This window comes from Tiliqua scincoides, chromosome 6 (genome assembly GCF_035046505.1).
Source record: "Tiliqua scincoides isolate rTilSci1 chromosome 6, rTilSci1.hap2, whole genome shotgun sequence".
NCBI lineage: Eukaryota > Metazoa > Chordata > Lepidosauria > Squamata > Scincidae > Tiliqua > Tiliqua scincoides.
This window is the reverse complement of record NC_089826.1, coordinates 85,173,416-85,200,565: the sequence shown is the minus strand read 5'-3', so window position 1 is coordinate 85,200,565 and position 27,150 is coordinate 85,173,416. Positions and strand designations below refer to the sequence as shown.

General features: G+C 46.5%; 1 protein-coding gene across 1 annotated transcript; it reads right to left on the bottom strand.

The window, feature by feature from the left end:
* Positions 1-6,662: 6,662 nt before the first annotated feature.
* On the bottom strand, positions 6,663-25,687 carry NECAP1 (NECAP endocytosis associated 1). Its single transcript, XM_066632016.1, has 8 exons — positions 25,512-25,687; positions 17,799-17,899; positions 14,715-14,819; positions 13,650-13,731; positions 12,112-12,220; positions 11,832-12,018; positions 10,490-10,595; positions 6,663-8,851 (listed from the first exon to the last, which is right to left on the bottom strand). The coding sequence occupies exons 1-8, from the start codon at positions 25,622-25,624 to the stop codon at positions 8,803-8,805; spliced, it is 852 nt and encodes a 283-aa protein (XP_066488113.1). The 5' UTR covers positions 25,625-25,687; the 3' UTR covers positions 6,663-8,802.
* Between the last annotated feature and the right edge of the window lie 1,463 nt (positions 25,688-27,150).

The window sequence follows — 27,150 nt, the reverse complement described above, 5'->3', positions numbered from 1 at the left end:
GTGACACCATGGTCTTCCGAGACTGAAGGATGCCTACACACAAATGTATTCTAAGTGCTGTTAGATGACTTGGATGCCTTCCGGGGGAGAAAGGCAGATTACAAATCTAATAAATAAATAATCATGTGTGCGGCACAGTGTTGAGTTCCAGAAAAATAAGTTTAAATGATCAAATACATTCGAGATGGAAATTAGATGAATGAATAAATGAATGGGCCCAAAATTTTTGGATTTCTCCAAGCCCCACCACACACCACAGAAATAAAACACATTTAAATGGACTCCCATTCCCCACCCCCATGCAGCTTACATTAATGAAAAGAAGTCTCTCAGAACACAAGTCACCAAGAACAGAGGCGCAAACAACAGCGGAAGAAGAAGTAGCAATGATTTCTTGGAAAACCTGCCCAATGCACTTAATGCAGGTTCTCTTGAAAAAAATAGTCTTGTCCCCCAGGAGCATAACTCCCCCCAGTCCAAAGCACTCTCAAAATGACAGAGGGAAAGGAGGGAGCAGGAAAGGATCTTGCAAACCAGTCCAGAAGCACTTTCAAGAAAACAGAGGGGGAGAAAGGAAGGCATCTTGCAAAGCAGTCCAAAGCAGACTCTCCTCCTCTAGCCAACTCCTGAAACCTTTCTACATGGAACAGTGGTGTTCGCTAGGATTCAAGTCACCCGGTGCCGGAGGTCTGCGTGTCACCCCATGTAGTGGGCGGGGCAACATCCCAGGTGGGTGTGGTGATGTACCATTGCCCCGCCCCCACCGGTTTTTTGGCTGTACCTTTTGTTATAACACAGATATTTCAATGTGGTTTGTGTAAGTCCTTCCAGAAGCCTTAGAAGACATTCTGAGGGCCAGGAGGCTGCGTGCGTCTCCTCAGCTCTTAGAACACCCTCTGGAGGTGAGGAGAGCTCTGGAGGATTACAGGGCCTGTGGAGCTTCTGGAGGGCTAGATGCTCACTGGGGCCAAAGGTTTGCCATGGGCCGCATCTGGCCCACAGGCTGGGGTTTGGGAACCCCTGCTCTAAGGTAGCATTTTCCAACCAGTGGTATACCTACTACTGGTGGTACGTGAGATGTTGTCCAATGGTACACAAGGGACCATGGCCACTGGGGCCATCACTGTGGCCTGTTCTGCAGCCTCTCCCAAGCTTTGCCGTATCACTGTGCCCTGCACAAAGTGCAGCAACTGCTTCTAGGAGCAAAGAAACAACCACTCTGAGCTTTGCAAACCGGAAGTGATATCACGACCCCATATACTTGAGGTGTTGCTGGCACTTAAGATAATTACAACATGAAAAGTGGTACATCAAGAGAAACAGGTTGAAACTCACTGTTCTTCGGAAGATTTTTCCTGACCTGCAGAGGAAGAGGAAGCAATTCCCTGTTGCAGTGTTCTTCAGCAAAGCCCGTTCAAACCCACAAACGCGTTTCTCAAGTTCAAAGTGACAACACTCCTAAGAAACTCCATCCCCTCTTCATAAGGAAGTTGCTCAATTTCTGACCAAAATTTCTATTCCTGTCCCTGAATGATTCTTTCTCCTATTGCTGTCTCTGAAATCACTCCTAGTCACCCAGCAGCTCTTGGGGGGGGGGGGGGGGAGAACAGATGGAGAAGCTGAACCAAGCAGCAAGTAATCATCATCATCATCATTTGCATTCATCATTGCACCACACAGAAGAGTTGCATATCTGTGTTCAGATAAGCCCTTTTTCATAAATGTGTTCTGGTACAGTAAAATTTCATTTTTTATATTTTTACTGATATTTTCTGTATTACTGATATTTTCTGTAGTTAGGCTTTGTATACAAGTTTTACCTTGTTTAAGGCTCTACCATGTAGTGTTACTTCAGTCGCTATACATTACATATATTAATGTTCCTTAATTTGCACAGTTTCAAACTTTTGTGGGGGTTCAAAAACAGAACCCCCATGTATACTGGTGCTCCTGTCTACAATAGAATTGTTTCCTATCCACATGTGCACCTAATGAAGATTTTATTTCATGTATCTGATGAGGTGCATGGTAGCTCACGAAAGCTTACACTGAAATAAATTAGTCTTAAAGGTGCCACAAGACTTGTTTTTGTTGTCATGGATTAACATAGCTTACCCCTCTGGTACTGTATATAAAATACTAGCAGATGAGAAATTTTAGCAGAGGAACTGTGTTTCATTTGGCCAGAAGATGGCACCACAATTATTCTAAGTTACCGATAACATTTTGGGGAAAGGAAGCTGTTCCTTTTCACCCGTTCTTATTCTACAGGAGTGGTTTAACTGGATAAATACAATAAGTCTTTAAGGTGCCACAAGCCTTCTTTTGCTTTCAATAAGTAGAGAGCTTCTCTTTTGGAAAACCATGCTCTTTTGGGGTGCATGTAGGAAAGGGATTTCTACAAGGCACTCACATTTTATTCCTATCGCACTGTCAATCTTCACCCATTGTACCTCAAGAGGTACCTCAAGAGGTACCTCAAGAGGTACAATTACCCCAGAGAGCTCACCATCTAAAAATAGACAAGACAGAGGAAGATGAGGGGAAATAGGACCAGGATGATATGTATTTCAACTTACAGCTGAATCTTAAACTCCGTTGGTGCAACTGGGCCATATGACCCACGCTGTATCCAGCACAGGTAAATAGCAGGCTGGAGGTCCTCAGGGGAAGGGGATATTTCCCCACTTACCAAATAATCCGCAAGCCTGCCCCATGGGGCCGATCAGATTCATGCCAGCTATTTAGCTGGTGCAAGTCCAAGAAGTCCTGTGTAGGGTATTCAGGGCCAGGAGGATAGTTTAGGGCGCAGGCCTCCTCTGCCAGGGTGACCAGATGTCATAACTGCAAAAGAGGACTCCAAAATGTAGGACAACCAAGAAAAATGTGGGACATGACAAAACAAAAGCTTAAACACTTGTTTATTGAGTTGATGTGGTTAAACACTATGTTACTTATTAAATTTAAAACTATATTGAATATAATTTATTACATATAATTTATTAATTACAAGGTAGCTCTGCGCTGCCTGCTCACAAGGAAAAGGAGGACATTTAAGTTCTTATCTAGGACACAAAGCTAAAAAAGAGGACATCTGGTCACTATCCTCTGCTGACCTTGCTACCTCCTATGCTACCCCCGTTTAACCCTTCCCTACCCTACCCAGAAACACCTGCTTCCCCATCTATTTCACCCCTGGATATGGGGAATGAGGGAGAGAGAGGAAAAAGACCACCAAGGCTTTGAGCATGCTCAGCAGGGTAGATGCTAACATTGACTAGGCAAGGAGGGGTTTGGGATGAAGAGATGAGAAGTTCTGTTTTGGGCATATTGAATTTGAGGCAATGAAGCACTCCAGCAGAGATGAAAGACTAAATGGAGGAAGAAAGTTCTGCAGTTGAGAGATAAGAGTTGGATCAACATACAAATGTCACTGAAAGCCATGGGGTTTTGCAAGATCAAAACCAAAGATGGCATGAAGGGCAAAACAAGGAGCCAAGATCTCTGAAGGAGTTTGATAGAAAGGAAAAGCAGAGAGCTCATGTCTGCGGAAAACTTGAAGGTATAATAGATTAGGCGAGAATCTAATTGTATAAAACAGAATTGGCGAGGCCTATGGTATAAAAAAATCAGTCAAATAAGACAGGACAATCTGATCAACTATGTCTAACTCAGCAGCAAGTCTAAGAGTGAGGACAGCATCTCTTTCACCCTAGCAGCAAGTACTGTGATTTCCATGAGAGTTCTTTCAGTGAAGCCTGGCACAGAAGGTAGGAGGGAATCAAGAGAAAACTCAAGGCAGTAAGAGCTTGTGTGCGCCAGGAGTTTGAAGACAAAGGACAAACAGGACATCTGGTGGGGGTTGGAGAGCAGGAAGAGTCCAGGGATGGTTTCTTGAGAATAGGGAAGCCAGCAGCACACTTGAATACAGCAGGGGGAGGTTCATTATGTGGTAGAAAGGTGAGCCAATGGAAGCCACGAGAAGGCAGGATTAAAGGGACAATAAAGCGGGTTGGTAAGTGACAAGACAAAAGCAGTAGAGCTCCACTGGATCAGGCCAAAGGCCCATCTAGCCTAACTTCTTGTGTCCCACAGGAGTCCACCAAAAGCCCCTGGAACCACACAAGACAACAAGATCCCTGGTATCCCATTGCTACACCCTTGCATCTGGCATTCAGCGATCGCCTGCTTCTCATGACCTGTAATGGATTTTCTTCCAGAAATGTGTCCAATCCCCTTTTAAAGGCATCTAGGCCAGGTGCCATCACCACATCTTGGCAATGAGTTTCACAGATTTAATTACAATCTGAATAAAGAAATACAGTGTTTCCTTTCAACTAATCAAGGAAATGGGAAAAGAAGGGTCAAGGGAAGCGAAGGACAAGTTAGGAGCAATAACTGAGAAAGCCTCTTTGCTTATGTAATCGATATGGGTGCCTGAACACAGAGAAGTTGGATTCTTCTATTCCTGATGAAGATGGCAGAGGGACTCTGCAAAGGGTCACATCTATGTAAGCCTCTATGAGTACGAGGGCTGTGGGATGTTTAGCAAATGGTATCTTCTCAATGCACCTTGTGGGAGCTTTATTGTGCTTAAGCTAATGTAATAATTAGCATGAATTTATCCAAAGTTAAATCTCGATACCGAGCTAAACAATTAGTCTCGATACCGAGCTCGATAATTAGTCTCGATACCGAGCTAAACAAGCGCATCGGTAAAGCAGCTACCACGTTTTCCAGACTCACAAAGAGAGTCTGGTCCAACAAGAAGCTGACGGAACATACCAAGATCCAGGTCTACAGAGCTTGCGTCCTGAGTACACTTCTGTACTGCAGCGAGTCATGGACTCTTCGCTCACAACAGGAGAGGAAACTGAGCGCTTTCCACATGCGCTGCCTCCGACGTATTCTCGGCATCACCTGGCAGGATAAAGTTCCAAACAACACAGTCCTGGAACGTGCTGGAATCCCTAGCATGTATGCACTACTGAAACAGAGACGCCTGCGTTGGCTCGGTCATGTCGTGAGAATGGATGATGGCCGGATCCCAAAGGATCTCCTCTATGGAGAACTCGTGCAAGGAAAGCGCCCTACAGGTAGACCACAGCTGCAATACAAGGACATCTGCAAGAGGGATCTGAAGGCCTTAGGGATGGACCTCAACAAGTGGGAAACCCTGGCCTCTGAGCAGCCCGCTTGGAGGCAGGCTGTGCAGCATGGCCTTTCCCAGTTTGAAGAGACACTTGGCCAACAGTCTGAGGCTAAGAGGCAAAGAAGGAAGGCCCATAGCCAGGGAGACAGACCAGGGACAGACTGCACTTGCTCCCGGTGTGGAAGGGATTGTCACTCCCGGATTGGCCTTTTCAGCCATACTAGACACTGTGCCAGAACCACCTTTCAGAGCACGATACCATAGTCTTTCGAGACTGAAGGTTGCCAATACAATCCAAAGTTCACCCTTGCTTTCATCAATTTTCCTGTGGCTGAAAAGCAAAGTGAATTGTTATCACTCCAAAACAGTAACATTGTTATTGTGCTGTAGGAAAGCTGATGTAACATGTTGTGGGGGATGATGATGACGATGATGGACAATTAAGTTGTCTTTTAACCATGTACCCTCCTTCCACCATGCCTCTAAATCAGAGGGAGAGTTCCAGTACATCTGATCAGGCCAGCAGCACCTGGTTGGAGCTTCCCCTTTCCTTGGGTTAAACTCATTCAGGCAGAACTGCCTTGACTTCTGTCTGACTCCCAAGCCCTTTGAGAATGAAGAGAAAGGCAGAGGGATCCAGAGCAAATTTTGTCCTTGCTCTTCACAGATGAGTAGAAAAACTAGACTATGTCAAACCTGATCTCAAAGCCAGAGTCAAATTAAGCCAAACCCCCTTGCAATCTCTTACAGAAATCAAAATGCTAAAGTGGTTGGGTCACCACTCACATGAACTTGAACCACGGAAGCCAGGTTGGAGTTCTGCTTCTCGAACCACCGCATCTCTGCTAGAAATTATATACAATGGGCCCTTGGTATTGTGGGGGATTTGTTTCAGGACCCACCCACCCAACCCCAGACACTGAAATCTGCAGATGCTGGGATCTGCAGGGGTGTGTGTGTGGCACCGGAAATATTCACCTAGAGGCCACCCCTGGCTCTCCAGAGGTCATGCTGGCCTCCCAGCCTCCTCACAAGGCCTCCTGGACCAGAAGCCACTTCCTGTTCACCTCAGCAACTTCTAGCTGCATCCACAGATCCTCAAATCCACGGATGCTGGGCCTGCAGATGAGAAGAGCCCACAGTTCCTTTAGCTTCTTATGGGCCCTTTTCCTTGCTCCATCCCTTCTCCTGTTGCAATTGGAGTTTGCTCTTTTCTCACTATGCAAGTTCCTCTTCCTATGAGAGGCTGACTGTGCAGAACAGCTTTGGTCAGAGATTACAGACTCTAGCACTCATTCTGCTCCTCCTCGTTCTTAACTTTCTTCCCATTACTTGCTCCTCTCCCCATAGCCACCTTATTTTTCAGTTAGATCAAGCAGTCCACATAATGTCCAGCCCAGCAGAGGTCTAGATAGTCTCCTTTTCTTCCTACAATGCACTGAAATTGCAAGGAAACATGTCCAGAGTTTTGTTCCCTTTAAAAACCCACATGCAGCAACACAAACACATGTTTTTTTCCAATTTTATCCTTGATTTTAATTGCTGTTATTGAACAGGTACATCTTATGCTTTATATACATATAGGTGAAATTTTACTTCCATTTTTGCTCATACATAATATATTATCTCCATAATACTAGCTTTAAAAAAAAACAAAACAAACACAGAGGAAGAGGCTCCCAGTTATTGAAATGACAGGACCTGTCACCGATATGGAATATTCAGTCAGATTCCACAATTCTGACTTTGATAGGGGGCTACCTGGAAAGGAGTTGGGTGAAGATGGAAAACAGTTTTACAACCGGTAGAGACAAAACATGGAAAGATCCACCTAGTTGTAGGAACAGCTAAGTTTAGGAGTTGGGGGGGGGGGGGAGAGAAGGCAACAACTAGCTAGGCATCTAAAGCATATACATCCTTAGAAATCAGAAACTGGTCCTAAATTCCCACAAGTGATATATCTAGAGTTCAGTAATGTGCATACAACAACTTTAGCAGAACCCCTTAAGTTTCTGCTCTTCCTGGTAAACAGACCAATAAACTGCAGAACAGTTCAAGAATTGGCCAAGATATGACCCAAGGAGAACCATCAGGAGGTTGTTCAGAAGGTCCTCAATTGAGCTACACCCATCTAAGAAAAGCACCAAACCACAGGGTCAGGGAGGAAACTGGTTGTGTCCACACAGGCCTCCCACTGATATGACAGGACAGCTATTTCTGTCTATTGGCATCACAAGAAAAAGACTACTGTGCAACTGAACAATCTAGTGTTTAGTAATCAAGTGGATCTTGCTGTTAGGGGTTCGTGCACAGCAGATCCAGTTAGTGCCATTGCAAGAACACAGTATGCAACAAAGGGAATCAGAGGTGAAGCTGCACAACCACCCAGAGCAGGCAGTGGAGAGGCAAAAAGTGGCCCAGTAAAGCAGGATCTTTGCACAGAATATGGGCAAAAAGAGATTCTATGCAAAGCGACTCATAATCCATTAGTACTTGTTAGGGAGCTCTAAGGGGAGCATAATAAGGTAAAACACACTGGCCCAGGAAAAAAGAAAACACACCAAGCCAATTAGCAAGTTCACTCCCTCAAACCCTGAAATGTATGCATGACAAGTCCGTGCAGTGCAACATTGGGCAAGGAGATGGCAGCCAGTCTTCCACTGGCAATCAACTGCCCCTCCACAAGCTGCAGAGATCCTGGGCTTCTTTTCATAACCAACACATTCCAGTTGTAGAGGTTATGCTACGCAGGCATCCGAAGTGAACTGCTTAGCCTAGATAACCAGGCATGAAAAGGAAGCCAAGTAGCGCCACTGCCCTAGCGCATAAGCGACCCTGCTCTCACTACCCACAAGGGTGAAAACAGGTGACTAGTGCTGGGTTTTTTACACATTTCCAGTTTAAAAGGGCTCTGAAGTATCTTCAGAGTGCAAGAGGTAAGGTTGAGGGGGCATTTGTAGGCGCCTCCCCAGAGCAAGATCTATGGAACATGGTCAGAACCTGCTGCACAGATAAACTTGCACACACACTTCCTTCAGTCCTGCCCTACCACAGTAGAGGAAAGACAGACTATTGGGGAAGGGGCAAGTTAATGCCCTTACCATGACAAGGCAGCTTACCAAGAAGGAGCTCCAGAATGAAATCTGCTTTTCTCCTGGTGTAAAAACAGGTCATCAAAAGAGATATTGTTCTACTTGGTACTGCCAGTCAACCCATCCCAGCTAAGATGGCTACCGCTGTGGGAGAGTCTAGAGAAGTAACCTAAGCTAGTAAACCACCGTTAGACACCAAGTCTTCTCAGTCTTCTCTCCTCCTACTCAAGGTAGCATCAATTTAACTGCTCTCCACAGACGCAGCCATGATGACAATGACTCCTTGGCCCCTCCCCTACTCCACCACTTCCAAAGTGGGCATAGGGCAGATTTCTGAAGCATGTCCCCCACAGGTTTTTTTGCAGTTTTGTAACATAATTTAAAAAAACCCAATAATGAGCGTCAATGTAAATGGACACTTAAAATAGAAGGATTGTCCGAACGTTTTATGGTTTGACTGAAGACCCAAGGACAGCAGTCCACTCCGAGTCCATCTGGAAAGGCATCCCTCTAGACTCGGTCATAGGTCCATTCCCCACTTCACCCATTCAAATTCCTTCAGAACTGGACCCAACTGGACGACTGGGGAGACTGGCTGGGAATGTTGCTGAAAGAGAATGCAGAGCATTAAAACGGATGGTGGCTGTGTCTGATGCTGGTTCAGAGAGCCATCATGGACATTGACATCATGAGACCTACAGTCAGTTGTCTTTATATGTGAATTAACATGTCATTATCTACACCTCTGTTCTTGTTATCTGCTTTGCAGCCTCTGGAAGGTCTCTGCAGGGACCTTCAAAATGTTGCCTGTGACCAGCAGAGACCTCTTTAAAATGGCCAGCGGAAGCTTCCACTGGCCATTTTAAAGGGGTCTGGGGTGGTCACAGGTATCATTCAGAAAGTCCCTGCAGCCTCTGGAAGGTCTCTGTAGCATTCAGAAATATGATGGCAGCTCCTGCTGCACTCTACTGGCTTCCTGAGAGTTTCTGCTGGATTCTTCTGATGGTACCCCTCCCCCCCCGGGTACCCTTGAACCAAATGAACCGTTGATCCTATGGTATCATTGAGGTTATCTGAGAATTCGCTATCCACTAGACTTTCCCGGGACCTAACTCTAGCAGATAGCAAGAATTGACTGAATGTCTGTCAGAGAGCACCTCTTCCCTATTAAGACCTTCCAACTAGGATATACTGAGAATCTCAATACTGAAAGAGATAAAGAAATACAGTGAGCCCTTCTGATTCACTGACTCAGCAGCTGCTGATTTCAGCAACCAGATAGCGATGGCACAAACCAGAAATGCCTCCCGGTTGCAGGATGGGCATGGCCCAGGTAGCAGGAGTAGGCCAGGCATGGCCCAGGCAGATAACTGCAGCACTGCTCAAGTCCTCGTATGGATTCAATTATCCGTGGGGGAGGGGTCCTGAAATTGTGGGACACCCCACAGATCCTGAGGGCCCACTGTAATTGGCAGGAAGAAACAAGGCTTTTCCTATGGCCGCCCCAAGGCAACGGCATAATTTACCGGAAGAGGTGCAGTGGCAATCCTGACCCTGGTTTTTTTGAGAACTAGAGAGTTCATGCATTTGGACTGTTCATAAGGGGGCTTGCTTACCAAACTGGACTCAGGTTAGCAACACACACACACACACACACACACACACACACACACACACACACTACTGGCCAAGTTAATATTTTAAAATATTTTAATCTGGTTAATGCTAGCTAAATACAGGTGGATTACTCCTTATCTGGAATTCTGAAAACCAGAATGCTCTGAAATCCAGAACATTTTTGAACACTGATGTGACATAACACGACCTTGGACGCCTGCCAGCATACATTCATACAGGATAAGAAATCATGGTTCAATGTACACAAGCTGTGTTTCATGCACAAACTGAAAATCTTGTCCAAAATTACCTTCAGACTATGTGTATAAGGTACATATAAAACATAAATGAATTTCTTGTTTAGACTTAGGTCTCCTCCCCAAAATATTCCATTATGTTTATGTAAATATTCCAAAATCTAGAAAATCTGAAATCCAGAACATTTCTGATAGCATTCCGGATATGGGATACTTAACCTGTATACAGATTTTTAAAAGAGATTATGATGCTAGACTACTCTCAAGGCTCTACCAGTGCTGCTCAGTCCTCCCAACCAACCCACCCTCTGGCATTTGCACCTCTCATAACCACCTTGATGATTTATTCTGCCCTTCTCATAGCCAGTTACCTGGATGCAGTGTTGAAGTCTCCCCAGAGGTCTGTGGTGGCTGGCACCACAGCAGGTGCTGGCACCTTCGAGATGGGAGGAGGTGAATCAAAGTCTAGCAGGATATCTGGTAACAGTCAGAATAAAGACAGAGTTTATCATGTTTCTACTCCAGCCTTCCTTCTAGAAAGTTCAAAGCATCTTGCAAAAGCCTCAGGCTCTGGTCTTCTATTCAGGCCCTGAAAACCTTGGCTTCTGGGTGGCAGCCAAATCCAGCTTCCCTATCCCTTTCAGAGAGAATGCAGGTACTGTGAGCTACAACTGGTGCCTCCCTTTTAAATAAAAAGTCTCACTATTCTAGTCCAGTCATCTCACTAAACATTTCTTGGGAGTTTTCTTGCCAAGCTCAGGCATTTTCCATCAGCCTGCTTCTATTGCCAGTAAGTGTTGGCAATACTGAGCTAGACAGACCAGATGTCTTCCACTAGGAGTTCTCAAAGTGTGGGTCGTGAGTAGTGTGCTATATGGAGGCCTACCTGAAAGTACATTTTTCAGGAGTCACAGTAACAATGTATGCAAACCTCCAGTTTAACAATAGCAACATAGTATTTGTATGGCATTTTTGAGTGTTCAAAATGCATCATTCACACACTCTTTCATTTTTCTTACAACAACTCTGCAAGGCAAGGATTGTTAACCCCCCCCCCCCAACATGCTGTAGACCAGGGGTGTCCAAAGTTTTTGGCAGGAGGGCCACATCATCTCTCTGACACTGTGTCGGGGGCCGGGGAAAAAAAGAATTAATTTATATTTAAAATTTGTATATGTTTACATAAATGAATATATTGGAGATGGAACTTATATGAATGAATGAAGGTCTTGCAATAGCTCAAGGCCTATAAAAGGCCTTGCACAAAGCATCACAGAGGTGAAACAGCAAGCAGTGGAGGAAGCCCTCATCCCACAGCTCACGCGAGAGGTCAAACAGTCGCCCTCGCGTTGTGAGCAGTTGTGTCAGACCAGTGCGGGCTCCAACAAATCTCCGGAGGGCCAGAGGCTCATTGGAGACTGGGGGCTCCCTGAGGGCCGCATTGAGAGGCCTCGAGGGCGGCATGCGGCCCCAGGGCCGGGGTTTGGGCACCCCTGCTGTAGACTAGGGTGGGGAAAAACAGGAAAGAACCAAGAGGCAGTGACTTGCCCAAGGCCACCTAGCAAGTTCATGGGAGAAATGAGATTCAGATCAAGAACTTCCTGATTTGTAGAGCAGTTTCTTAGCCACCTTCCAACTTTTTGTGTATTCAAAGCTTAAGCAGCCCCCTAGAGTTGATCTCGGTGATCCTTCCCATATGTGGGTTGCTTTTACCTGCGTTGCTCAAGTTGTTGGATTTCTGCACTGGTGGCGGCGTCACATGATTAGAAATGGCAGTTGACGAAGGTGGCGGGACAGGAGGGGGAACAATTTTGCCCCCAGGAGGTGGTGGAAGCAGACTTAGTCCACCTGATCCAGCTGGACGTGGCTTGGTGGTACCACTCTTCTTTGTTGGCATGTTCTGTAAAGAGATCAGTGCGACTCTATTAGAGTCAAAGAAACACACCCACCAACAGAGAAAACAATGAGCAGACAAGGACTACAAGATCCTCACCCCAATGTTCAATTTGATGGTCTGTCCTTCCTTAAACCCAAGGTCAAGTTTGGGGCGGTTGTCAGTTTCCTGGGATTCCTTGGAGATTTCCGTCTCTTGTTTCACCCACCTAAATTGCAGAATAAAGGATAGAAAAACAGAGAGGCACTATGAAAGAATGCACTGCGGAAAGCACTGTGATAGGGTGTGGAATGCAGAGAGGGGTCAGCTAAAGACCTAAAGACGGAGGCTAATGATGGATAACTTCCTAGAACCATCCGAAGGTGAACTGTGACTGCTGTGAAGTTTTGGAAGGGCAGAGCACAGCCAGGATGATGGCTGCACACGGATGAAAACATCTGGTGAACTGAGGGTTCTGTGCCTCAGTGAACTTGAAAAAAACCCATTTAAAAAAAAATGGTGGTTTAGGACTAGCCTGTCTATGTAAACCGCCTTGAGCCTGTGTAAAGACAGAGAAAGGTTGTATAGAAATATTTAAATAGAAGATTAATATGAGAGAAAGTACCACAGCAGATACACTAATCACTTAGGACAGCGTAGATAACTAGCAGCTTGAAATGGGCCCAAAAACACAATGGAAACCAGCACAGGTAAGCACCACACACACCAGCTTAGGAGACAAGCAACTGAATTCTGCAGTATTGAAAGTTCTCAATCTTAAAGGCTGCCCCTAATAAGCTGGAGGAAGACATTCCAGTAAACGTCTTTGAGATGGGGCACAGCTCATCCTGCCTTACCTTTGATAGCATACCACCAACTCCTACTTCCCAACATCTGGGCAGCAAGCAGAGCTTCACCAGATGAGGGTGTCCCTCTTGAGAGCAGCAGCTGAGAAGCATGAACATGTGCAACATTCAGAGTTGGACCGAAGCCCAGTAGAAGATCAGCTGCTTGGTGTGCAGAAGACCCCAGGTTCAAGCCCAAGGAGTTCAGGCAGCTAAGCCAAGAAACTAAGGGCGCAATCCTTTCCAGCACTGACATAAGGGCAATGCAGCTTCAAGGTAAGGGAACAAACATTCCCTTACTTTGAGGAGGCCTCCATGAGTGCCCCCAACTGCAGGATGCAGCACACGGCCCATTGGCACAGCTGGTTGGTTGGGATTTGGGCGTAAGTTGCCGAAGTCCTTGGAGAGATGGTGCCAAATAAAGCACAGGTTGGAGCTAGATGAATGAGTGGTCCAACTTCTACATTCAGGGAGATAAACTACCCCAAGGGAATTGAGCAAATGCTACAGCAACAATTTTCATTGGTGTGCCGTGAGAGCACAGCAGCTGAAAAACTCTTCTGGGTTTTGTGGCTGTTTCTAGTGCAACCGAATGTAGCAATGAATTCTCTGTCCTCCTTCCTCTGCTCATAGAGGAAGAGGGACAGACAATTCGTCACTACAGTTCCCCTAGAAACAGAGCCATAAAACCCAGAATAGTCTCCTGGAAGTGACATCACAAGAGACAAACACCATAGAGAAGACCGGAGAGATCAGCGTGGTGCAAGAAGAAAAACATCGACAATTGCTGTGCTAGAGACAGAGAAAACTTACTTGAAGTGATCCTGGAGGGCCACGTTGAAGTCAAAGGCATCACCACGATCTCCAAAGCCGATGCCAATGAAGGCACTTCGCCCTGTGCAGGGAAGTGGAACAGCCGATCAGCAGAGTGGCTTACGGTGACAAAGAACCCAACCCCCAAGACTGACTCAGGCAAAAGGGACACAACACACTGCTAGCATTTGAACCTATCAAGGAAGCTGCAGGCTGCCTTGACAGACCGGAATCCATTCAGCAGCAATGCTTGTTGCCTTAAGGCGCAATCCTAACCACAAGTTAGGCTGCCACAAGTAAAGCACATTTGCACCTCCTTGGGAGCAAGCTGCGCCAGCACACAACGGTGCACTGGCACACGGAGGCTGCGTCCAGCCTCTGTGGTGGCTTGCAGAGGGAGCCTTGCATTGGCCAAGCTCTGCTGATGCAAGGCTCTGGGATGGGTGAGGAGGAGGTGGGAGGGGGGCATTCCGGGACAGGGGAGGGCAGGTGGAGGGTGGTCCTGGGGGTGGGCGGGCAGGGAGCAGGAGGCAGGGCTGGGATCCAGCTGTTATGCTGGATCCCAACCCCCATTCCCAAGCAGTGTGGAATGACTTCAAGCCACTCCACTCTCCTTGGATTGGTGCCACCTCTAGAGGTGAGGCAAGTTCAAGGAGGGGCTGTGGCTTATCTGGGGGTAAGGGGAAGAGTTTCCCCTTACCTCTGGCTGAGCCACTTTGGCCCCCTATCTCATGCTGGATACAGCGCAAGCCTCCTTGTTTGCCTGTTCCAGCGCAAGATAAGATTGCACTGTTAGTTTATAACTGTACTCCACCTTTGGCTAGAATAACTGTCAATCACACCAGGATAAAGAGAGCTGTAACAAATCAATGCTAAACAAAGCAGCATTATAGGATGTATTACTGTGTTTAAACATTTTTTAAAATATAAAATTCTCTAAGTTCCATTTTTTAAATCATTGATTTGTTTTATCCCTGCTGCACTGAAGGCAGCTTGATTAGAGCCTCCTTGCAGCCACCCAATAATTCCATTTCAGCTGATGATCAATAAATCCTGCCTTCTCACCATTCCCATCCTGAATCCGGATGACGAAGTACCGGCTGGAATCAGTCACAGTCTCCACAGCAATGCCGGGATATTGATCGATCGGGGCTTGTGCAAAAAGCTCCCCTGAGGACACACAAGAAAGCACGGTGTTCAAGACCCAAATAGATTTATTCCTGCAAAGAGACTGGAGAATGACGTAGACCACTTGTCCCTGAGCATTACAAACCACCAACGTCTCCAGGATCAAGGGCAACACCTCATTTGCAGGGGACCATTTGCTAAACCTTAGCTCACAAACATCAGTATTGCGACAACATTTTACTTCAGTTCTGTTTCTGCAATTCATTCTGTCCAAATACCAGTAAGCTTCTAATATCAAAGATAGATAGCATCAAAACACTTTTCTCTCAAAATACTGATGGCTGTGCCCAAGGGCTCTCAAGCAACAGACCAAGAAGGATAATTCAGTAAAGCATGGCTGAATATACATTTTCTAAAATCTGAAAAAGGCTCACTGATAAGCTAGTGTTGCAGGTTTCTTGCAAGTCAGTCCTCAACACTGCGCAGCATTTCATTTTCAGTAAATAATTCCCATGATGAAATACCGTGGAAAGTCTTCCCTTGTGAGCAAACAGAGGCAGTCAATATATGACCTCCCCTATGCCCCAACCTATCAAGATCCACTGTGAGGAATTTCTACTGCTGCCAGCTCTACACATACACGTACCACACAACATGACGTCATCATGTACCAAGTTGCCAAGCTCCTTGCTAACAGCAGCCACACATTATATACAGACCATACCAGCAACTTGATCACAAGGAGGCAACTGATGCACAGATAAGCAACACCTAGACTGCTCATATCTGTGGCAGTTGGAGCGAACTGAGCAGCCTTAACTCTGCTAACCCAAGATCTTCCAACTGTGTGAAGCAGAATCCCCACATTTTCACTTACTAAAGCAAACTTGTGAGTTAGAGTTATGGTGAAGTTTGGGGGCCTGGTTTGGCATCTCCAGCAAAAAGACCTGACCAAGCCAATACATTAGTTAAGCACACTTGTATAACACTTTGCACACTGATAGTGCTTCACATATAATATCCTGATGTCTTACAGGACCCTTACAACAAGCCTGTAAAGGTAAGCATTATTATCTGCAGGGGCCAACAACAAACAGTGTAGAAATCAGCCACATTGCAACGCTTGTTTATATTCATGTTTGAAGGCCAAATCCTATCCAATTTCCAGTGCCAGGGTAGCTGTGCCAATGGGGTGCGCACTGCATCCTGTGGTGGGGAGGCAGTCACAAAGTCCTCCTCAAGGTATGGGAACATTTGTTCCCTTACTCAGGAGCTGCATTACGGCTGCACCAATGCTGGAAAGTCAGATGGGATTGGGCCCTTCGACAAGTCATTAAGCTTGCCACCCAATTAAGCCATTTCTGCCCCCAATGTTGCATATATGCAACAGGGATCAAATGTGTACACCTGTGGGCTGGGCAGAAATGGGTGAATATCCATGTGTGGTTAAAAGTGCATCTTAAGGGCTCATTTGGCACTGCCTAATTGTCAAATTAATCTGCACCACAGCTGGGCAACTTTCAAGCCTGGGTCCTTCCATAGCTTGTGTATGGAATCCAGTTTATTTAAGAGCAGCAGACCACCACTATTCTCTGAACCCATGAATTACAGCCATTTTTAACGTAAAGAAGAGAGTCAAGGACCAGTGGTATAGCAAGTCCAATGTGACTCGAGCTGGGTAGGGCACGCCAGGGGGAGCACACGTTGTTGCCAGCTGAGTTTTCAGTCCTGACTGGCAAGCAGAGCTCTGTTTGGATGGGCCCTCCTACCCTTGGCACCAAATTGGGGCACTCCAGAAGCAAATGGCAGTGAAATGACGCTACAACACAATGTCTCCACCAACCTACTTCTGGGTACTGTGGTTTTCACCCACATGCCAGGCGCAATCAATCTTGGGCCTGCTGCTGCCAGCAGCACCCATAACTTGTCATTGTATGTGGGGGGGGGACACATTGTGTAGCAGGGGGTGACACCTGCCCCAAGCATAAAGTGCATTGGCAACACCACTGTCAAGTATTCCAGTGGCATATTTACCATGTCGGTTTAGTGTCATGGTCAACACCATCTCAGTAGTTCAGTGCCTAAACAGCTTCACAGTGAACAATTCAGTACCAACTACAAAGATTTAGGTCAGGGGTCTCTAAACTTTTAGGCCAGAGGACCACATCAAACATCTGGTATGGTGTTGAGGGCTAGAAAAATAAATACATTTTAAAATTTTAATAAATACATTAGAAAACCTCAGAGAACCTAAAGCCTTCAGACGGCCCAAAAACATCACTTCTGGTTTTTCAGGAAAACCAGGAAGTGATGCTTTTAGGCCTTTAGAAGGCATTCTGAGGGGAGGCACATGGCCTCCCCGGCTCTCAGAACACTTTCCAGATACAACTGGAGCACTGCTCTGGTCATATCAGTTGAGCAAGCCAGAGGCTTCCAGGGGTCCAGAGGCTTGCTGCAGGCTGGAAAGAAGCTTGTCATGGACCGCATCTGGTCCTAGGGCCGAGGTTAGGAGACCCCCTACCCTTAGCCAACTGCCATTGCAAACTGTTCTGTGCTGGAGAACAACTCCTCCTGCTCTTCCTATGCAGAGGTGTTGATTCATGCCCATCTACACATCACCCCATGAAATCTATCATCTCTATGCCACAGCACAGGGAAGAATGAGGTAGAGACAGAGCACATTATGACTTCTGTGACTCACACTCAATATTTTACAGATGGACTAATGTGCATCTCTACCACCACCAAATGGGATGCCACCCAAAACAACATGCAGTGAAGAAACATCAGCGGAGACAATGCAGTATCACTCCTAGTGCATACATATTCAATTCAATGTAATCAAGCAAAGCAGTAAGCACTAATATGACTGAAGGAGCTCAGCTGCCTTGAAAAGGTGGGATATAAATGCTTTCTAATTAAAAAATAAATATAGTATTTGAATGCACACCAAGGATATTCCTTGATCAAGACAACATGTCACCCACTTTATTGTTGGATGCTACTTTCTAATGGCCTCACCTGAAACTCTGTCTTCTAGTTTTATGTACGCAATTTTGCCTTTAGAGGTAATGCGGAGGCGTCCTGTCCAGTCCGGCTGGTCTAGTTTCCAGTCAGAAGCCCTGAAGGGGAAACAGACAAGCAAATAGTCACTGAAAAGAACACCCTCTGCTCAGCTTCCTGTACAGTCAGGGTTTTTTTTTAAACAGCTCTGATTATTTTGTCACAATCTGGGGCCAGAGTACATTTAGCCTCCCCCGCCTGGGGCCAAGGGGGCCCAGATCTGGCCTGCAGATGGTGCTTTCAGTTTTAGATGGTCCAATGAACAATCCATTTGATGAGGTTATTCATGAAGAGACAAGACAGAGGACTCACCAACTCTCCTTTCCAACCAGCTGGGGAACAAAAATTCAAGATAAGCATAAAAGGGGGTGTTTCTACTGGACATTAGAGATTGCTCCTATCCATGGCATAAGCATCAACACAATATTTCTATAGTATCTAAAACCTCAACAATTGCACAAAAGTTTAAAGGAGACTTACCCTGCCCTCAGGCTCACAATGTATAATAATAACAACAACAACAACAACAGGTATTTATATACCTCATTTCTTGGTCTTTATTCTTTATTCAAGGCGGTTTACATAGGCAGGCTTTATTTAAATCCCTTATTAAATAGGGATTTTTACAATTTGAAAGAAGGTTCTTTCTTTCAAGAACCACTACATTCAGGTGTTTCATTCCGATCTGGCTTCACATTCTGGCCTCCATCCTCCCACACTCAGAGCAGATGGAATAGCTTGGCTTCAGCTTATCAGCTGCTTCAAGGTCACACGGTGCTGGTGGCCTCGAACTGGCGACCTTGTGGATGTTATCTTCAGGCAGACGGAGGCTCTACCCTCTAGACTAGACATCCTGCCCCATAAAGTTGCATAAATATGCATAAAGTTGCTGGACCAATGCTTTGTTTTTACACAAACAGGGTGCCCAGATGTGTAAGAGACACTTTTTCAAGTGGGTGCTCCTCTTTTTTTAGCAGGGGGAGAGTAACTGGCCCACCTCACCCCAGCAGTGTCTGTTCTAGTGGCTGTCTGCTGGTATTCTTTTGCATCTTTTTAGATTGTGAGCCCTTTTGGGACAGGGAGCCATTTAGTTATTTGATTTTTCTCTGTAAACCGCTTTGTGAACGTTCAGTTGAAAAGCGGTATACAAATACTGTTAATAATAATAATAATAACAACAACCACAAAAGAGGACAAGGCATCCCAAAACGTAGGACATCCAGAAAGAGTAAACATGACAAAATAAAAGCTAAAAATACTCACATATTGCTTTCATGTGATTAGTTTAAACTATTATACTTATTAAATTTAGAACTATATTACATATAATTTATTAATTACAAAGAGGCTATATGCTGCCTGCAGGGGCCTACTCACAGGGGAAAGGAGGATATTTAAGTAATTTTCCAGGACATGAGGCTTAAAAAAGGACATATCCTGGAAAAAGAGGATGTCTGGTCACCCTGTACACAAGTCATTATCAAGCATGCAGGAAGTAACTTTTGATGGATCAGCAGTGGAATAGAAGGCGGTGATGAGGGATGCGGCAGATTCTTCCTCCCTAGAGGTCTTCAAGCAGAGGCTTGACAAAAACTTGCTGGAGATGCTCTAGGAGAGTTTTTCTGCTACAGGCAGGGGGGTTGGACTAGATGACCTGGTTGGTCCCTTCCAACTCTCCGATTCCACATCAATAGTTGCTAACACGGGGGCATCGAATATAAGTCTTGGGGGCTGGATGCGGCCCACTGAAGCTTTTTATCTGACCCTTGAGCTCTCAGCTGCTGAGTAGTGTGAGGTGGTACTGCTGAAAGTGTGACCAGCTTGATAATTGGGCTCTCCCATATCTTGAAATATGATCAAGATATGCATATTTTCTCTTCTGTCTTTTGCAGTTAATGAGTTCCTAAGTGAGAAAAAGTGCTTATTTCTGGTCATGACCTCACTTCCTGCCTAACCTCCAGCCCTCATGAATGCTATTCAGACCCACTTTATGAAATGAGTTTGACATCCCTGCGCTAACATATGTATAAATGAATCAAAAACAAAGCAAGCTTGGCATCCTCAGAACATGTGTGTGACGTATACACAGTAAGCCAGAGACCAAGTTTTGCTCCCTCCCTCACATGCTCCTTTGAGTTTAAATAGTTGACACTACCCCCCCTCCCCAGCTTACAGGTTAAGTGGGGCACACAGTTGCTCCTAGCAGCTAGTGCAGCCCTACCTTTGAGTCTCAGATTTGTAGTAACACTTCTGATTCCCCTCCACCATTTCTGCAATGGAAAATATGGAAATCGGGGGGGGGGAATGAAAAACACCCTCTTATGAAGCATTTTCTCTCTCAGAAAGAATGAAAGACATAGCTCTCAAATATATTACATAAAAGGTCTTTTCTATTTTGCTTTTCTTCCATTTTCCCCAAATGCATCATGCTTCCAATGGGGGAAAAAAATCTCAAGGTAAAGGCACACACTCCGTTCTTTCCTGCCCTTCACATCTCTGACTGTGTTTACAACAATAGGCTCTATCTGAGCAAACAAACCACCAGAGGTGTTCCAGCCTTGATCTTCAGAAGATGCAGAACTTCATGGAAACTAAAGACACCTGTGACTGTTGCTCATCCCTTTGAACCACAAGCAAGGCTCAAGCCCACTTCAGATTGTGCATGGGATGTGTGCGTTCAGCAGAAAGTCAAGCAGTACTGCTTTAAAACATTCACCTGCTCATTGATCTAGGACGGCCAGTGCTGACTGATGCACAAACCAGAAGATTTTGCAGATCCCTTCATGACTGTTCGTGACAAGATAAAAGGGAAAAGAGTGGATTTGTCACCAATGAAAACTGCATGAGGATGACTCACTCACACTTACAACAAGGGAACAGAGATGCAGAGGAGGGAAAGTGTTTCAGAAAACAAAAGGATGTTTTTTCTCTACCAGACATCAGCAGAAGGAAGTGAACCCACTCAGCAAAGAAGAGGAGATGTTATCAAGGGCAGCAAACAGGTTAATTAGTTGACAGTCTTCATTTGCACTTTCCTGACCCTACAACAGGGGAAAGCACACAGAGAGAGGACTGAGATAGTGTCAAGAATGGCCTTTGCTCTCCTGTAAGAGTTTAATGCTGCTGCCTGGCAGAAGCTCCTGGTCAACACACAAGATAAGGAAACCCCAAGTCATGGGGCTCTGAGCATTTCTCCCTAACATGGAAGGCTGCATTTACACACAAAGATTGCAGCACTGCTGGATTAGGGCAAGGAAGACCCAAGCCCAGGCATGAAGCTCCCTGGGAAGCCTGACTCAAATCACTGACTCAGTCCAAGGACCGCATCATGGCACTGTTGCAAGGGGAAAAATGGGATCACTCCCATTATGCTATCCAGGGAGGAAGGGTGGGAGGAAGCAAAGAAACACATTCCAAAAAATGTAGAGGGGGTGATACAGCCTGATGAGCGAGCAAGCAGCAGCACAGAGCAGAACAAAAGGGGCACAAACACACCAAGAAGGTACAACTAGTCCCACTGCTATGATGGGGGGGAGGAGTCTGCATACAACCACCTTGTGGCCTTGGAAGTGCCCCAAACAAGACAACAACAGCACTGTCACAATCCCCTCCATTCAGAAGCACAGGGCCACAGCATCCTCCTGTTGCCAAAATTACCCAGATCAGGGTTAATTTAGGCCAAATGTCCCTCGGTGGACACAGACTGAGACAACAGGACCACAAGGTAAGTTCAACAAAGACGTTTCTTAAAAAGACAGATATTATAGTCAGATCAAATAGCAAGTAAGTATAGCAGAAAAATAGTACATAAGCACATAAATCACACCAGTTTCCTGATAAACCTTCCCTGTTAGACCTTTCTTCCCCAGCTAAACCCAGAGGCCAGGCAGATATTACTACCAAGGCAACCAAAAGCTTTGCCAATGTTAAGGCCAAGTCTCTCTCAATGACTCTACAGAAGTGTTTCTCAAACTGTGGGTTGAGAGCAAATTTCAGGTGGGTTTCCATTCATTTCAATATTTTATTTTTAATATATTAGACTAGATGCTAACAAGGTATGTGACTGCATTTGGGGAAACGTTACAGACCTGTACTTTTAACAGGCTACTGTGAGGATGCTTTTAACCATGATAATAAATGGGACTTACTCCTGGGTAAGTGTGGGTAGGACTGTAGCCTAGAATTGTCAAAAATTGTCCTGCTTGATGATGTCACTTCTGGTGGGTCCTGACAGGTTCTAATTCTAAAAAGTGGGTCCCAGTGCTAAATGTGTGAGAAACACTGCTCTACAGAGTCTGGAACCTCAATTACTGCCAAAGGTTAAGTTTTCTCTCAACACTCCTGCACAAACAGAAAAAGCCTCCTAGAACAAGCAGAACAGCAGTAGATCTTGGGCACTTTAGAAATAATAAACCGGGCGCATGTCTATCATGCTCTCTGAGGGTGTGAAGTGCTTTGCTGCATCCAATCACGTTCATTCATTCATTCCTTGCTACTTTCACTCCCTCCCCTCACACTGAGATTACTGGTGCAATTCCCTCGGGTCCGGCATTACATAAGAACATAAGAACAGCCCCACTGGATCAGGCCATAGGCCCATCTAGTCCAGCTTCCTGTATCTCACAGCGGCCCACCAAATGCCCCAGGGAGCACACCAGATAACAAGATAACAACCATTCAGGAATAGGTTACTTTTAAGGCCAGGAGGTTGCACTAACCTGTCGTGGCTTGTAACCTGTGATGGACTTTCCCCCCAGAAATCAGCCCAATTCCCTTTGAAAGGCATCTAGGCCTTGAGATGCCATCACCACATCCTGTGACAAGGAGTTCCACAGACTAATTGCACACTGGGTAAAGAAATATTCCCTTTTGTCTGTTCTAACTCTCGTGACACTCCATTTGAGATGCTTGTCTCTTGGGAGGAAAGCTGTGGTAAGCCTAGACAACTTGAAAAGCTGGGACATCACCTTGTTGACAAAGGTCTGTATACGCAAAGCTATGGTTTTTCCAGTAGTAATGTATGGCTGTGGCAGACGGAACCTAAGGAGGGCTGAGTGCCGAAGAAAAGATGCTTTCGAATTGTGGTGCTGGAGAAGGCTCCTGAGAGTCCCTGGACCGCAAGGAGATCAAATCAGTCCATCCTACAGGAAATCAACCCTGACTGTTCACTGGAAGGACAGATGCTGAAGCTGAAATACAACTTTGGCCCCAGATGAGAAGGGAGGACTCTTTAGACAAGACCCTGATGCTGGGAAAAACTGAAGGCAAAAGGAGAAGGAGACAAACAGCTTGACTTAACCACCACCACCCCTGGTTCTGGTGTTGTGCGAGAACAAAAAGAATGTCCCCCTGTCCACTGTGTCCATCACCACATCCTGCAGCAAGGAGTTCCACGGACTAATGACATGCTGAACGAAGAAACATTCCCTTTGGTCTGTCCTAACTCTCCTGATACTCCATTTGAGGGGCTGTCCACTGGTTCTGGCGTTGTGTGAGAGGGAAAAGAACGTCTCCGTATCCACTCTGTCCATCACCACATCTGGTGGCAAGGGGTTCCACAGACACAGGAACTGGCACAGGAAAGGCCCTGTGTGTTTGTGTAAATATGCATACATGTGTGTGCATGTGTATATATATATGTGTTATTCGGCTCCGTTTTGCTCCCCCTGCCAGGGAATGGCTCCGAAGGGAGGGGCCACTTGCCTGCCTTGCTGCCAGCCTGAGTGCTCTGCCCCCCTCCAGTTACACCATTGTATATATGTATGCACATGCACACATGTGCGATTATACCATAGATACTCACCCACAGTACATGAAATTTCTGCCAAGTAATCAAGCTCCAATTCTCACTTCGCCTGATCTCCGGGTCAGTCAGAGGGCAGAGCCTTTCAACTGTGAAAAGTTTCATTTCTCAAGGGCAGGCAAACAGGCAGGTACCAAGTTTCTCAAGCAGCAGGCAGGCAGGCACAGCTCCTTAGAAGCAATGTGTTAACCTTTTATTCTCCTTCCTCCTGCTGCAGCCTGGTTCTGCTTGGCAAATGCTTGCAAAGCAGGTCTGTTTTTTGAAACACCAGGATGGGAATCCTCCTTTCCATCTGAAGCAGGCTACAATTCAATGCACCCTTACTTAAGAAGTACACCCATGGAAAGCAGTGGGTCTACTTCTGAGTAAAAAGGGTTGTAAAAAGCAGCTGCATCTCTCTGCTGTGAATTGAATTGCACACTCCCAGTTATGCGTTATGGGTTGTATGTTGTATGTAGAGCTTCTGGCTTAACACACCAGACACCTTAAAGGTGGATTTGATTCATGGTTCTCCTGCAGTGGTTCCCAACCCTTTTCACTTGCATATCCCGTGGCAGCCCATTTCCATAAATTGTACCCTTCATATTAGCAAAATGTTTGTAATTAATAATACAAGCTCTCATCTCCTCTATATGAAAGCCCAGACTTCATGTATTTATCATAGTGTTTTCTCTTTTTATCTGTTTGAAGAACAGAAGACTCTGCCTTTGCACTCTTTTGCACCAGAAGTGTGTTGAGAAATTCTGGGTGGTTGATCACTTTCCATATTATCTTTCAGTTTTTTTACTGTGCTGGTTTTCAATCACTGGTTCATAGATGAATTGATGATCAAAAACTAGCTATTGGTGGGGCTTTCACAGCCAACTAGCTACCTCCCTTCCTGCCTTGCTGGTCCTTGCAAGGCATTCCTGTCTTGCAAGGCATTCTGGAGCATGACCTGTCTTTTTCTACCATTATTCCATTCTTTTTCAAGTACCCCTAAAGGTCCTGTTGAGTGTCCCTGGGAGTACATGAATACCAGGTTGGGAACCACTATTTTACTGGTATATTGTTTACAGTGCTTACAAAAAGGTGATGAAGACCAGAATTTAAAAAGAATAAAAATGTATCTTATGATCTTTTACTACGTTTTTAATCAGAGACTACAGTTCTTAGGTAACAATTAGTGGTGGGTTATTTTTCAGGATCTGGCCTCGAGTAAAATCAGACAAAACTATAGCCAGACACCTCCCTAAGTTTAACCCCTGACTTATCCGAGGGTCACAGAAAATTCCATGATTGTTGGCTCAAAACCTGCCCTCGACTTATCTGTGGGATTGACATACAGGCGGGTGTCTGCGGTATATATATGCGTGCACACAAAGTATATATCCATAAATATATATATACACACACATATATACACACATGCACATATATATATATATCTATATATATATACACACAAATATGTATCTATACAAACACACATACATATATGTATACACAATGTATATACACAAATATGTATCTGTACACACACACATATATACAATGTATCTATACACAAATATGTATACACACACACTGTGGTGTTGTGCGAAAGGGAGCAGAACATCTCCTTGCCCGCTCTGTCCATCACCATCACCACATCTGGTGGCAGGGAGTTCCACAGACACAGGACACTCCGTGCGTATGTGTGTATATCATCACACACACAGTTCTCAGAGGAGGCGGCACAGCCAGAGGCGCAGGGGCCTCGCCCACTGAGGACGCTCCTCGGGGCAGGGACCCGCTTTCCGCTCCCAGGAAGCCGCAGTGACGAGCGCGCCAGAGCCGCCACAACAGCCCCGCAAGGTAGGACGCCTGCGCGGCCCGCCTCGCCTCACCTGTAACCGCGGTTGGAGGCCCGCGGGGGGATCCTGTAGACGCTCACGTCGGGCTTCACGCACAGCACCGACTCGTACTCCACCTCCGCTGCCGGTGCTGCTGCCGCCGCCATGATCCACGCTGAGCCCGGCCGGGACGCAGCAGCTCTTCTGGGCGGGCGCGCTCCCCCGCCACGCTCGTTGAGGGCACGGAGCAGGCCCGCTCCGCCCCGAAGCCGCCGGCGCCATCTTTGGTGCGGGCACGCTCTCGCGCAAGCCCGGCCATGTTGCGCAGTCACCGGCCGCCATCTTGGCCCTCTGCTCCGCCCGGCCTCGGTGACGTCACTGAGCCGCTGCACCCGCGCCGCGGCCATCTTGGGCCCTGGCAACGAGGCACGTCGCCGCCATGATGGAAACGGGCACGGTGAAGCGAGGGGCGCCATCTTCGCAGAGGGAAGAGCGGCGCCAGGCTGGGCTCGAAACGAAGGTCCGCGTCGTCCCGCATCGGAAACCGGAAGTCGCGCCGGGCAATGGTTTCCCCGCCACAACTGGGACTTCCGCTTTGGTTCCGCGGAATTTGTCATCAGGACTAAGCGCCTTGGCTGAGACCTTCTCTAAGGCCCCTTAGCCAGTGACTGCAGTTCAGCGCTCACAGGGGGCACACTTGGAAGACGCAGCCCTGCCACACTTGCCTGGGAGTAAGGCCATTGACTATAATGGGGCTTACTTCTAAGTAGACATGCACTGGCTTCGGGGCTGTTTGGTGGCTGGGGAGGCAGGTGAGGCAGAGCCTCCCCACGGGAGTCCTTTGAAAAGCGCCCCCGCCCCCATTTGAGGCGCTCAAGCCCACTCAACCCACGTGCTTCTGCAGTGGTGCCTTTCGAAGGACTCTGGCAGGGAGGCTCTGCCTCACCTGCCTCCCCACCCACCGCAAGTCCCCGATAGGGTCAAATTTTATCAGATCAAATTGCAAACCGTTTTGAGTGGGGAGGGGATTTTTAAAATAATTTTAATAACCTTCATTTGATGAAAGGTGACAAATTTTAGTTGGCAACCTTCAGTCTCGAAAGACTATGGTATCGCGCTCTGAAAGATAGTTCTGGAACAGCGTCTAGTGTGGCTGAAAAGGCTGATTCGGGAGTGACAATCCCTTCCACACCGGGAGCAAGTGCAGTCTGTCCCTGGTCTGTCTCCCTGGCTGTGGGCCTTCCTTCTTTGCCTCTTAGCCTCAGACTGTTGGCCAAGTGTCTCTTCAAACTGGGAAAGGCCATGCTGCACAGCCTGCCTCCAAGCGGGCCGCTCAGAGGCCAGGGTTTCCCACCTGTTGAGGTCCACTCCTAAGGCCTTCAGATCCCTCTTGCAGATGTCCTTGTATCGCAGCTGTGGTCTACCTGTAGGGTGCTTTCCTTGCACGAGTTCTCCATAGAGGAGATCCTTTGGGATCCGGCCATCATCCATTCTCACGACATGACCGAGCCAACGCAGGCGTCTCTGTTTCAGTAGTGCATACATGCTAGGGATTCCAGCACGTTCCAGGACTGTGTTGTTTGGAACTTTGTCCTGCCAGGTGATGCCGAGAATACGTCAGAGGCAGCGCATGTGGAAAGCATTCAGTTTCCTCTCCTATTGTGAGTGAAGAGTCCATGACTCGCTGCAGTAC

What these genes read in the sequence shown, in the direction of transcription:
- NECAP1 (XM_066632016.1), bottom strand. Translation starts at nt 25,624, where the DNA reads ATGGCGGCGGCAGCAGCACCGGCAGCGGAGGTGGAGTACGAGTCGGTG. An exon ending in ACTAGAAGACAGAGTTTCAG is followed by an intron (nt 14,820 to 17,798) that starts GTGAGGCCATTA and finishes GTGTGTCCTCAG; the next exon opens with GGGAGCTTTTTGCACAAGCC. An exon ending in CAACAACTTGAGCAACGCAG is followed by an intron (nt 10,596 to 11,831) that starts GTAAAAGCAACC and finishes GACTGTTACCAG; the next exon opens with ATATCCTGCTAGACTTTGAT.